Below are 12,317 nucleotides of genomic sequence, written 5' to 3' on the forward strand. Positions count from 1 at the left end.
GCCTGTCTACCCGACGATTTCCCCGGGCTGTACATGAAAACTCCGGCCCCACCAGATGAGTTGGCCTCACAAAGGGGTGAAAGGCTAGACACTCCTGCTTGCACCTCACAATTTCCAGTGCTGCAGCCGTCTCGAAGCAGCACGTATACACTCGACGGCATTTTCCATCCTCCGAGCCTCCGGCTATTTCCAGCTCTGCGAGAATTGAGGACGTCGCTGATAAATGACGGCACCATGCCGTCATCCCACGCTGGACTGTTTCTACTCGTATGGCTAGTTAATCTCGTGCGTCGGATCGTTTCACGCCTTTAAACTTTGACAGGATCTTGTTTCTGCCCGATACGAGTCAGTCGACGCATTACGGAAGATGGCTTGCTGCAAGCTGATTGGTCAATAGCTCCGCTATAGGCAGCTGCGGTCGAATTCCGCTCGGTCATCTTCGAGGCTTGATTACCAACTTCACCGTCAACACGAGTCGTCAAGGCCGACTATAATCTCTTAAGGCCTGTATAAGGCTAGCCTTTCGGCTGCTCGGATCTTGCCACCCGGGGAAACTTCCATTCACCTTCTTGTGGGCTGTGCTCTCTTTCGACCATGGGGTAAACTCATACGCGTCGGGCTTTTCGCGGGAGAAACACCAATGGTTAGACCACCGTCTTGCACGGGCTGAAGCGCACCACAATCAAACTACAGCCCGTCGTCGAACGTCTGACAGCCATCCACCATGCCCGTTAACGGATAGTTTCAAAACGGCCTGTCCCTCCCCCGGCCCTTCCCCCTGCGCCACCACCACAACGGCGCAAAACGTCCGCCGCGCGCCCCCCGTCTTTCGACACACACAAAGTCCAAGCTTTTTCTCCGCCGCAGTGACGACAAAACACACAGCCCCGGCCCACCGGTGCGGTCTGGCGTGCTACAAGCTCGTATTTGCTATCAACCCTTACCAACCATCGGAGCGCTGCGCCTTCCAGTCTAGTTTCTCCCCTGCGGTCTGGTTCCGCCCAGGCACCCAACCGTACCTGCAGATGGCACCATGGCACCCATTGCGCACGATCGAGGGGGTTGGTGTGCGAGTCGAGTATTAGAAATGCACTGATGCCTCAATGACCGCGCAAAAGTATAAAAGCAAAGCTGCGTCCTCTCCGCTAACCTTATCTCCACGCGCATCAACCTTAAAAAAAAGGCAAACATGGTTTCCGGAAGCTTGATTTCCTGCCTCTTGGCGTCGGCGGCCGTGTCGTCCGTCACCGCCTTCGACCCCCAGCTCGGCTTCAACAACTACGTCGAGGTCGAAAACCGCACGCTGGACGAGATCTACCAGGCTGCGCTGAAGGAGGGCGGCACTGTTACCGTTTGGCATGGCGGGTGAGTGTTGGAAAAAAAACATCCACTCCTGATCGACAGAAGGATTTTGTATACTGACTCGCTGCGCGCGCGCCGAACAGTGACGAGAAGAACCAGCAGGACTCGCTGAAGGCGGCCTTCGAGGCCAAGTTCCCTGGCATGACGCTGAACATCACCGTCGACCTGTCCAAGTACCACGATGTGAAGGTACGTTCCAATTGACACTCTCTCCGCCCCCCCCTACAGTCCAATTCCTAACAACCGGTCCTCGCAGATCGACCGCCAGCTCGCCACCAACGGCCTGTACGTCGACAGCGTCATCCTGCAGACGCTGCACGACTACCCGCGCTGGAAGTCGCAGGGCGCGCTGCTGCCGTACAAGCCGCTCGGCTGGGACCAAATCCACGACGAGTATAAGGACGAGGAGGGCTACTACGCCGGCATTGGCATCTTCGGCTGGTCTAACGTCTGGAACTCGCGCTACGTCTCCGACGGGCCCAAGGAGTACCAGGACTTCCTCAAGCCCGAGTTCAAGAACAAGCTCGTGCTGACCTACCCCAACGACGATGTGAGTTTGACCCTCCCTCCCCGCCTTGCCGTCCGGCCCACCCCCTTCCCCCCTCCGCCTCAAAACCACCGCAACTAACGCAACTTCCAGGACGCCGTCCTCTACGCCTTCGACCTCGTCCTCCGCCAACAAGGCCTCGCCTGGTTCGACGCCCTCCTCGCCCAAAACCCGCGCTGGGTCCGCGGCAGCGCCACGCCGGCCACTTTGATCGGCTCCTCGAACGGCACCTACACCGCGTCCTTCACGACCGCGCTCGGCCTCTCTCCCCCCGCGCCCTACAACATCTCCTTCCCCGAGACCTCCGGCGCCTTCGTCACGTGGCCGCAGACGGGCGCGATTCTGCGCGACGCGCCGCACCCGGAGAGCGCGAAGCTGCTGCACTCGTTTATTTTGTCCAAGGATAACCAGGAGGCCAGTGGGAGCTGGAGCGTGAGGAAGGATGTGGAGGCGCCGGCGGGGTACCCGGATGCGCTGGAGATGCCGGGGACGAATCCGACGGAGTTTGGGAAGTGGATGGCGGATCGGGCGGCGGTGGAGAGGTTGAGGTTCTTTTTTGAGGATAAGATTGGGACGGCGCAGGGACTGAGCCCGTTGGAGGATGATTTGTAAATGTGGTGGGGTGAGTGATTCGGACGCCTTTGGTTGGCTGGGAGGGATGTTTTGATGACGGATGGATGTGATGTGTCTTGATATTGCGGTTTGGGATGTTTGATGTGTGTATATATGTTTTCTTCGCCTTGTATGTATTGAATGACTTAGAAAAGTAATTGTTCGGAGATGTATTTTTCTTCCTTCGTTGCAATGCCGTGGTGAAGTTGGATGTTCTTGAGTACTCGGCAAATACTTGGTGATTGTCGACCACAAGTCAATTGAGCAGACCTTACAGATGATTACAGAAGCTAGATGAAACCAGCTGGTAGAGGAACGAGTGAGAAGTTGATGTTGTTATAAGCTACTGAGGTGGGATAGCAATGTGCCAAAGGGAAACCAGCTGACTAAGAAAGTAGTCCAGCGATACATGATCGTGCAAGTTACTGTGGATCTGGACTTCCCCTCAGTCGCTGCCCCACAGCATTACATGAGCCCCATCTCTAAATCAGTTCCAGCATTTCACTCGCTCCGCCTCAAACCCGCCCTTGGACGAACTGCACCGCACCTCCAGGACTCAACCAACCATCCCAGCACCCTAATCAATCCGATACTGAATCGGCTTAAAACTCCCCCCATTCGACTTCGCCGCCGAACACGCCGTCAGCCCCACAACCAGATCCATCTCCGCCACAAAGTCCACATGATCGCCAGCCTTCGACACAGGCGGCTCGACGCCAAACCGCCCCGTCTTCCCATCCACCGGCACATTCATGAAACAATTGAACGCGCAAGGGATCCGGTCCTCCTCAACCCCGTACTTCGCCAGCACGTGCGCCAAGTTACCAAAGCACCCCGGCGCCGGGTCGGTGTCGCCGTAGATGATGCGGAACGTGTCGCGCGAGCACGGCGTCAAAAGGAAGTCGTGCGTGCCGACGGTATCGGCGACGATGCGTAGCATGACGTTGCTGCGGTTGCTGTAGAGCGCGCCGCCTGTCGAGAGGTAGATTTTGTCCGCGTAGTCGAAGGTGCGGCCGTTGGAGAGGGCTTCGCGGATGTCGGGGGCGGCGAAGGCGACGAGGTCGGAGACTTGGCCGCCCTTGGGGTCGATGACGGTCAGGCGTTGGCCTTTTTTGAGATGGAAGGCTGTGCCGGTGCGCGGCGCGAGCTGGATCGTGCCGTCTGGGAGGGTTTGGGTTTGTTCGGACATTTTGCTGGGTGTGGGGGGCGAGGGGGTGGAGGTGATGGGTTTGATGGGATGAGATGAGTATGGGGAGGGATGGGGATTGGGAAACGGGTGTATTTATGTAGGCCTCTAGTAAGCTAGTTGGTGGTTGGGCTCTGAGGAGACTGATACTGAATCTCCTGGAATTTGAGGGTAGTGGAGACACTGGACGCTCCTTCACGCCCTATAGATGACAACATGGGGCCAGATGCTGATGGCGGAGTGGTATTAGCGTGGCAAGCTAGTTCACTACGCGCTTTGACTTTCCGATCATTAGCAAGTAGCCGGTTCGAATTTCCGATCAATGGCCTGTGGCAGCTTCGAACTTCCCTTTGCCCTGTCGATCCTTTCGCTCGCCGGGACGAGCTTCCCAGACCTAAAACTAAACGAATTACCCTACGGTATGTCATTGAAAATCACTGAATTATCTTTACATATGTTTAACCTGCGATGAGTATGCGACCCAACTGTGAGTCACAAGGAGTTGGTACATATGAGTCACATTGCCGACACAGTCTTGCAGAATTCCGGGGGTATTCATTCATCACAAACCATATTTAATCCTTCAATTTGCGTTTTGGCTCCCACAACCCACACCGTCCAGACGAATCCCAAACCCCCATCACAACACTCAACACGTATACTCAAACTCCAACCCCACCTCCGGCACCCCCTCAAACCCGTCCGGCACCACATAACTAACATTATAAAACAAATGATCCCGCAACTGACTCCCATACGTCACCGGCAACCTCTCCAACCCCTCCGCCTCAACCTTGACCTCCAAACACGGCAGCTTCTCCAACCCCTCCACCCTATTCCCTGCCAACAACCACCACGGCGCCACGCCCGAAACCGCAAACGTAAACACCCCCGTCCCCTCCTGCGTCCGGTTCGGATAGCGGATCCTCAACGACCTCTCCCCCGCCACCGCCTCCACCGTCGACGCGCTCGGATACAAGCTGAAAAACCCCACGTACGGCGCCGGCTGGTGCGCTGGGTCGCTCGCCCAGTGCACTATCGCCGGCACGAACTGGTCGCCGCGGTTCGCCGTCTCTGCGATGCTCTCCGCCCCGATCATCAGCGGCCCGCTGAGCCAGGACGTCGCGACGCGCACGTAAGACGATGACAGATCTTCTTTGATCGTGCGGTTGAGGAAGCGCGGGGCGTCGGTGTAGGCGCTGCCGGTCAGCCAGGCGGTGAGGGTGGGGGGGATGTAGGAGGAGGTGGTGTGGGCGACGAGCGCGATTTGCGCGCCTTGCGCGACGTCGTAGAGGAGGTCGGCTTCGCCTTTGGGGGGCTGCGGGCCCCGCGCGTGCCCGAAGATGGCCCAGAACCAGAGGCTGAGGATGGAGGAGTGGGTGGTCATGTCGCGGGTGTAGGCGCGGTCGTAGGCTAGTGGGGGGCGCGGGTTAGTGGGGGGAGGTGGAGAGGGAAGGATGGCGGAGGGGGGGCAGAGAGGAAGCAGGACGGGGTCGACTCACGGCCGACCATGTTTTTGAGGTATGGGTTGTAGTGCGCGGCGATGTCCTTCCAGAGCTCGGTCAAGACGTACTCGGAGGTGGACTTGATGGTCGAGTTGGCTGGCGCGTACTTGATGGCAGCGGATAGTGCCCAGATGTCCATTCCGTAGTACGTCGGGGCATTGTACTCGCCGAGAGTGTTCGAGTTGTTCCAGGTGAAGAGCTCGAGGAGGAGCTTTCCTTGCAGGTTGGCAAAGTCGGTGAAGGTGGAGTTGTTCAGGCGGTGGCCGATCCATGATACCACGACGGCTCGCATGTAGGCTGGATTGGAGTAGCCCAGGATGAGGTTGTCGTCTTCAGGGTAGGTTCCGTTGCGCCGCATGCCGCCGATTGCCGCGTGGGTCAGTGATGTTTCGATTGCTGAGACTAGGTCTTCTCCAAGTAGGTGCTCGAACTCCTCGACAGCTTGCACTAGTGTGGTACCGATGAACTCTCTGTGCCACGTGAGCATTGCTACCTGATTCTGGTTGGAAAAAATCAATCACCTCCAATTCGGATCATAGGTTGTCTGGAGGGTAGGTCAGCAGAAGGAAGCTATGATGGTCTCTGGTCAAGCTCACATATATTTCAGGCGGATATAAATCAGAGTCAGGTGTTGGATCAGGTTCTGTACGGCAGTGAGTGGAGAAAACGTCGAAAGACCGGTGGACTGACGATCAGGACTGAGCTTGAATGTTCCATACCAGGCGGAATCAAATTCTTCCGTGTATTGGCAAGCCAATCTGATTTTTTTTTTTTAGCAGTCAGTTCAGTGAAAATCATTCCATTACGACCTACATATTTCTCAGAGCTGCTTTTGCATGCAGGACGTCGTCGCCCTGGTTCCTCTTCAACAGGCCAATGGTATACCAGGCAGTGAACCTGACAGACCAGGGTCCATTATCTGAGTACCAAATGAAGTCGTAGTAAGAATCATATCTCAGGTCCTGCACGGCCATCGAATAATCAAACAAATCCTGAGCGGCTGAGATGATTCATGACAGTAAGTAAAGGCTGACTGGGATGTTCTTCAATAGCAAGTACCAGTTGAAAGAGTTCCATTGGAGTTCGTTGGAGCCCCGAAGGCAACCCCAAACGTCAAAGCAGAAGCGATCGTCAGGGCAGAGGAGAGATGCATAATGGATGCTTTACAAACTCTGGAATTGGCCTCCTGCAGCGCCTTTATCCCCTCCCACCCTCGTATACACGGCCGCAATCATCTCTTCAAGAACCTGCTGTGCAGGTACCACGTTCCCCGCAGCAATGCTCGGCACACCTCGTGAGCGGAGGTACAGCTGGATTGGCCGAGGAACACCTGGTGGGGTGAGATTCGGCTAACCCAAACGAGCAGCTGCGCCGCGCTGGAGGCGAGTACCCCATCTTTGCGGCTGCAACGCCACTTAACCGGCGCCTGAATTCCCCGACCAAGAAGGCCCCGTCGTAAGATCAGTCAGATGTGTGATGACCTGGGCCGAACTTCGCCGCATCGGCAATCGCGGTGAAGCGGGGTTGGGATTTCCGCGCGGAATGTCTTTTGATTCCACGAGCTGGACTCTTGGTGGCATGAGGGGTGATTGCAGGCCACGAGTTAATCAAGAGCGGGGTCTTATCTGTGCTACTATCTTCAACGCTGGCATTGTTAAAGAATGAGGGTTGATCTCCCACCCCACCGTTGCACGAAATTCGCCCTCCGAACGCGATGGGCGCACCTTCAGCGATGACGTCGCCAGACGCTGTGCTCAACGGCCGAAAGGCTGGTTGGTTCCAGAATTCAGCCATTGTCAAGCTCAACTTGATTCTGCTTCTATCGATGATCTCCAGCTATGCTACGGGATTTGATGGCTCGATGATGAGTGCGGCGACCACGACTCTTCCATTGAGGGTCTGCTAACCAAAATAGATGGCCTGCAGTCACTCGACACTTGGAATGACTTTTTCAATAATCCTGGCCCATCGTTACTGTTAGCCATTCCTTTTCCGAAGCATATTCCAGAAGCTGACACTACTGCAGTGGCCTCCTCAATGCGATACAGAGCGTTGGGCAATTGGTAGCGCTTGTAAGTGATATAGTGTCCGGAGACTTAGCAATGTTCTAACAGTTATCAATCAGCCATTCTGCGCTGTTGCTTGTGATTACTTCGGCCGCCGTGCAACACTTGTGGGGGGCGCTTTTCTCATGCTCATTGGAGTAGCACTTCAAGGCGGAGCTCAAAACAGTAAGCAGACATTCACGTGGATAGAATTTCCAATGAGAGAACTGACATGTTCAGCTGGAATGTTCATCGCCGCCCGTGGCCTCCTTGGATTCGGGCTTGCTTTCAATATTACAGCAGCACCCCTTCTAATATTGGAAGTGGCGTACCCAACGCAGAGAGTACGTGCATATTTTGACATTGCATACTACAAAGCTAACGTCCATATAGTCACCACTTGTAAGTGTATACAACTCGCTCTACTCAACTGGCGCGGTGGCAGCGGCGTGGATCACATTCGGTACATTTAGAATGTCAAACGACTGGGCGTGGAGAATTCCATCCATCCTCCAGGCCGCTTCAAGCGTGATCCAGCTGCTCCTGTGCTGGTGCATAGAGGAATCGCCCCGTTGGCTTGTTGCGAAAGACCGCATCGAGAGCGCACATGCCCTCGTCACGAAGTACCACGCTGCTGGCAACCCCGAGGACCCCATCGTGGCCCTAGAAATTGCCGAGATCAGGGAAGCGCTCCGACTGGAGACGGAGGCGGCCAAAACAACTTCCTATCTCACCTTTTTCAAGACAGCGGGCAACAGACACCGATTCTTCATCATCCTCGCTGTCGGGTTCTTCTCGCAGTGGAGCGGCAACGGCCTCATCTCGTACTACCTTACGCTGATCCTGGATTCCATTGGGTACGAGTCGGAAGCTACGCAGACGCTCATCAACGCCTTGCTTCAGATTTGGAGTTTGATCTGGGGCGTTGCATTTGCTTTGGTTGTGAACAGATTTGGCAGAAGGGTCATGTTTATTACTTCCACCGTTGGGATTCTTCTAGTATATATCGGTAAGTGTCATTGATCGCTTCAAAGTGTAGCATGCATAAATGCCGTGCGATCTAACGCAATCACAGTGTGGACTGCTTTGGAAGCAACTTATGAGAAGGAGACGGAACTGAATGGACAAGGCTCCCCGGGAGTGGCTAAAGGCGTCCTAGCCATGATTTTCCTCTACAATTTCTTCTTCTCCATCGGCTGGGCCCCGCTCCAAGTGACCTACGTCGTTGAAATCTTGCCATACAATCTTCGCGCCAGAGTAAGTGTTCATAATATACAGCGGCTCCACGATATTGGCTCACATGCTACTAGGGACTTGTCCTTTATAACTTGTTCGTGGCGCTCGCTCTGATATTCAATCAATACGTTAACCCTGTTGGCGTCACCAATTCGAAATGGAAATGTAAGACCCGACGGCTGTGACTCGAACTCTTTCCGCAAACTAACGAGTGTTGCAGACTACGTTACGTATGATGTGTGGCTTTTCGTGGAACTTGTCGTCGTCTATTTTCTGTTTGTTGAGACGGGCGGAAAGAGTTTGGAGGAGACCGCGGCTTTGCTCGATGGCGAGGCGATAACTGAGAAGCTACAGGAAAATGCAAAGCAAGCAGCAGAGGAAATCACAGTCCACGTGTTTGATGAGAAGAGAAGGCAAGGCGAGGCATGAACCAGGCAAGAGATCTGCAAGTAAGAAGTTGATACCGTGTGGCATCTGTCTGAGGTGGAGCTGTTGAATAGGGTGCACAATGGACTTGCATAATAGTGCAATATAAAGCAAAGCACAATGTGTATTTTTGCAGCAGTTGATGACCAAGAATCATACTACAAGTACGCTTTAGTTTAATCAAAAGTCGGTGGCAAAACCCTCTTAGGGAAGTGTGACTCATACGCCGACATTGCCCGAATCACCTTTCGATGAACGCCACTACATAAGGCAGATTGATCTCACCATACCCAACAGGTACGGTTCCAATTTGGCTACGTCCAACCGCTCCCAAACGTGAGGAGCCACCCTCAGTCGAGACAAGCAGGACATCCAGGTCATATTCCCTGAAAAGGTACTCGATCCCTTCTTCATTGAGCTGTTGCTGATTCCACTTAGCATTCCAGTATTCTGCTAATGTGTTTCGCGCGCCGACTTGATCAGCAGCGACCAGGGTGGCCTGGCAACAATAACCAGGAGGGAATTCGAGGTCTAGGTGAGAATCGTCGAAGGTGATGATGTCGCCGAGTGTGTCAAGTCCTGACGTATTGGTCCGCTGAGTTGTCAAGTAGTGTGTCATGTCTTCCTTGACGTCACATTCTATCCAGAATAAGCTGGTAGAATGAACATTAAGAGATTACAACTTACAACTATCGTTCCATTACTGTTCCTCTCAGCACAACCAACGAGAGAGTACTTCCATTTCTCTACGTTCGGAAGGACCACGGGATCGACAACAGTATCGCCAAGACATTGTATCCTTTCGAAGGTAGCCTCCAAGCTAGCGGTGATGGCACTTCTGTACTACTTCCAGATATCGTACCACGTCTCCCTCATCCTCCTTAACCACCCCTTCCTCCACTCCACTCCGCAACCCACCTTCTCCTCCGCCCTGCACGCCATGGGAGTGGCCGCGTCCGCCATTACCGACCTGCTGCAACGCTTCCGCGCTCAGCATTCAGCCAGGAACATCCCGCCATTTATGATCTACCACGTGCTGCGGGCGGTCACGGTGTTGCTGTTGCTTGCTACTTCGTCGTTGTCGTCGACGACGACGACGAGCAGGCCGCCGCGGCATCGGCCGAATTCGTGGCTGTCGGCGCGGTTGAAGCTGTGTCTCGAGTTCCTGGAAGACGCGGGCCAGACGTGGCGGAAGAGGAGCGACTGTGCCGTGCGGGCGGTGTAGGAGCTGGCGGCGAGGTGGAATGTGGTTTGGGCGTTGCCGAGGAGGTGGAGTGGGGTGGTGGCATACGGGACTGGTTCGTCATCGTCTTCTGCTGGCTGTGCAGAGCAGAGGTGAATAGGTTATTACTCTCGGGAATGCTGGATTCATCGGGGTTGTTGGGAATTGTTGGGAGATCATTCTACGCGTGGAAAGATACCGGGGCATGCAGAAATAATCGAGCCATGACTAGAAACTCGACATGACCGCAATGCCACACAGACGGCCCAAATCCGACGTTTTCGTGTATTTGATGAGCCTGGCGAGCTCTTGGGGTTTTTACACGACTAGAAAGCTTGTCTCGAGCTGTCGCCAGCCTACCTTTCGGAGGGTTGATTGGAAATTGTCTGGTGGCTGCGCCTCGGAGTATGTAAGTATCAATCTCAAAATTAGTGCGGCTTGTGGAACACAAAGCATTCAGCTTCTACGGCTTATTAACGAGAAATGAGACCGAGTTCGACAGCATGGTTGAGGAGCATAAGAACGAAGAGCAAAAACGCGCCGGGCAAATGCAGTGATCAGCAACACGTGGGATCCTTTGGCTCCGTTCTTCTCCGCGCAGAATACGACCTATGGCCTTAAATGAAGCGTTGGCTTGAAGAATAAGTTTTGGAAATCGCCGACAGGTTTCTGTCTGCAGTTCGAAAACGATTTAGGCTATGCCAGCTATTGAAACCGTGTGTGAGGCCGGCGTTCCTTTGCTGTCGAACGTGACGTGGCAGTTCATTCTTCTTTGGGACTATCTGCATTAGCCTGACGGAAACTTCCAGTCTTCCGTCGGAGTTCGGACGATTGAAATTGAGCGATCCCCTGCTGTCAAGCGCCTGTCCAGTGTTGATAAACTTCATTGTCACTGCTTCGCGTGTTTTTGGTATTCATGAACAAGCCACTCTTTAGGCGAAAGAGAAAGAAATCACTGCCGCATTTGATAGACTCAGGCCTGTGAAATCCAATATGAACTGTGGCTCGAGCGGCTGCCGAATGAGACAGAAGTAGCAAGCGTCCTATCTTTTTACCGCGTTGATGACGCCGTGGTATGTGTGTAGAGGGGAACAGCCCGAACATTATCTGCTACCAGACGGGAAGGGCGGAGACACATCCGGTGCGGGGCTCGGCCTCAGGCATACGAAGCCGCGTCAAGAGGCAGTCCACGCTACTCTCGAGTTAGCGAGCTGCTTTATCTGGTAACAAGGCAGGCCCGCTATAGCCTGCATGCAGTCAGAAGTTGGAGACATGCATTGCGAAACTGCGGTGTGGACATAGCAGACTTCATATTGGATTCGGGAATACGGCATTGATCGGCTTCTAGCGCACCGTGAGTTTTGCGATAATAAAGAGCACGGCTGTTAGACGCCCAAACGGAGGACGACGCTGCTAGCGTAAGAGCTTATTTGAACCGCCGGGTTCACCATAGCTTGTGCAGATAGTAAATTCCCATCGAGCATGATCCGGTGGCCAACGTATCCAGACAACTGGAAGATCGCTCGTGTCAAGCCTTGCAGCGTGCCAAGGCAGATCCATCACGCTTCCTGAGTGATCGTAGCCAATGGCCTATGATATAGAAAATCGAAGCGCTAAAGGCGGCCCGCATCATGCTCATTTCAAATCGCGTCGATCCGAACACATCCGCTAGCACCCCACCCAAAGCATTGATTGACGTGTGCGGCGCAGAACCATCGTGCAGCCAAAAATGACGACTCTCAAGGTGTGTTATTTTGCAGTGGATTCTATTTTGACTGCAGCGCATTTACAATCTCCCATCAATGCGTAGGGAAGTTCGAAGCCGCGGACGGGCATAAATGTCGCGCCGAAAAAGAGCAGTCCATGCTTGCTCGCGTGACGGCCCGCAACAGGGAGGACCCGCTGGATGCCGGGAAAACCTTGCCCCTAACCGCCCCCGGTCTTTGAGCGGTAAACACCACTGAACCCTGCAGGCCGCCCGGCCCGATGATTCTAAACGTGGCATTTCCCCTCCCTCGGCGTCTGTCCTGGCGAGACGATTCCTCATCGGCGGGTTGCGCAACCCGCGAAAGAGCCTCATCTACGCCCACCGCTCCTTCATGTACATAGGCACACAGGCCGCTCCCGCACATCATGGCGCCGCAGACCCGATTGTCCAAACTGCTCCAGAGTAACC

The 12,317-nt window shown here is 54.4% G+C and overlaps 5 protein-coding genes across 5 annotated transcripts; 3 read left to right on the forward strand and 2 right to left on the reverse strand.

Annotated features, from left to right (window-relative positions):
• Positions 1-1,189: 1,189 nt before the first annotated feature.
• On the forward strand, positions 1,190-2,521 carry LTHEOB_5973 (ABC-type fe3+ transport system protein; the record flags this gene model as incomplete). Its single annotated transcript, XM_035515177.1, has 4 exons — positions 1,190-1,365; positions 1,446-1,551; positions 1,619-1,912; positions 2,003-2,521. The coding sequence occupies 4 exons, from the start codon at positions 1,190-1,192 to the stop codon at positions 2,519-2,521; spliced, it is 1,095 nt and encodes a 364-aa protein (XP_035373104.1).
• Positions 2,522-3,098: 577 nt separating this feature from the next.
• On the reverse strand, positions 3,099-3,710 carry LTHEOB_5974 (Protein ycgI; the record flags this gene model as incomplete). Its single annotated transcript, XM_035515178.1, has 1 exon — positions 3,099-3,710. One exon carries the CDS (start codon positions 3,708-3,710, stop codon positions 3,099-3,101), a length of 612 nt encoding a protein of 203 aa, XP_035373105.1.
• Positions 3,711-4,356: 646 nt separating this feature from the next.
• On the reverse strand, positions 4,357-6,186 carry LTHEOB_5975 (uncharacterized protein; the record flags this gene model as incomplete). The annotated part of the gene is made up of 6 exons (XM_035515179.1): positions 4,357-5,120; positions 5,210-5,682; positions 5,734-5,756; positions 5,809-5,855; positions 5,903-5,970; positions 6,026-6,186. 6 exons carry the CDS (start codon positions 6,184-6,186, stop codon positions 4,357-4,359), a joined length of 1,536 nt encoding a protein of 511 aa, XP_035373106.1.
• Positions 6,187-6,926: 740 nt separating this feature from the next.
• Positions 6,927-8,922, forward strand: LTHEOB_5976 (Lactose permease; the record flags this gene model as incomplete). The annotated part of the gene is made up of 8 exons (XM_035515180.1): positions 6,927-7,109; positions 7,239-7,284; positions 7,327-7,443; positions 7,498-7,601; positions 7,651-8,266; positions 8,333-8,514; positions 8,568-8,658; positions 8,714-8,922. 8 exons carry the CDS (start codon positions 6,927-6,929, stop codon positions 8,920-8,922), a joined length of 1,548 nt encoding a protein of 515 aa, XP_035373107.1.
• A 937-nt stretch (positions 8,923-9,859) lies between these two features.
• LTHEOB_5977 (uncharacterized protein) lies at positions 9,860-10,144 on the forward strand (the record flags this gene model as incomplete). The annotated part of the gene is made up of 1 exon (XM_035515181.1): positions 9,860-10,144. One exon carries the CDS (start codon positions 9,860-9,862, stop codon positions 10,142-10,144), a length of 285 nt encoding a protein of 94 aa, XP_035373108.1.
• Between the last annotated feature and the right edge of the window lie 2,173 nt (positions 10,145-12,317).

The sequence above is a fragment of the Lasiodiplodia theobromae genome (genome assembly GCF_012971845.1).
Source record: "Lasiodiplodia theobromae strain AM2As chromosome Unknown scaffold_17, whole genome shotgun sequence".
NCBI classification, from domain to species: domain Eukaryota; kingdom Fungi; phylum Ascomycota; class Dothideomycetes; order Botryosphaeriales; family Botryosphaeriaceae; genus Lasiodiplodia; species Lasiodiplodia theobromae.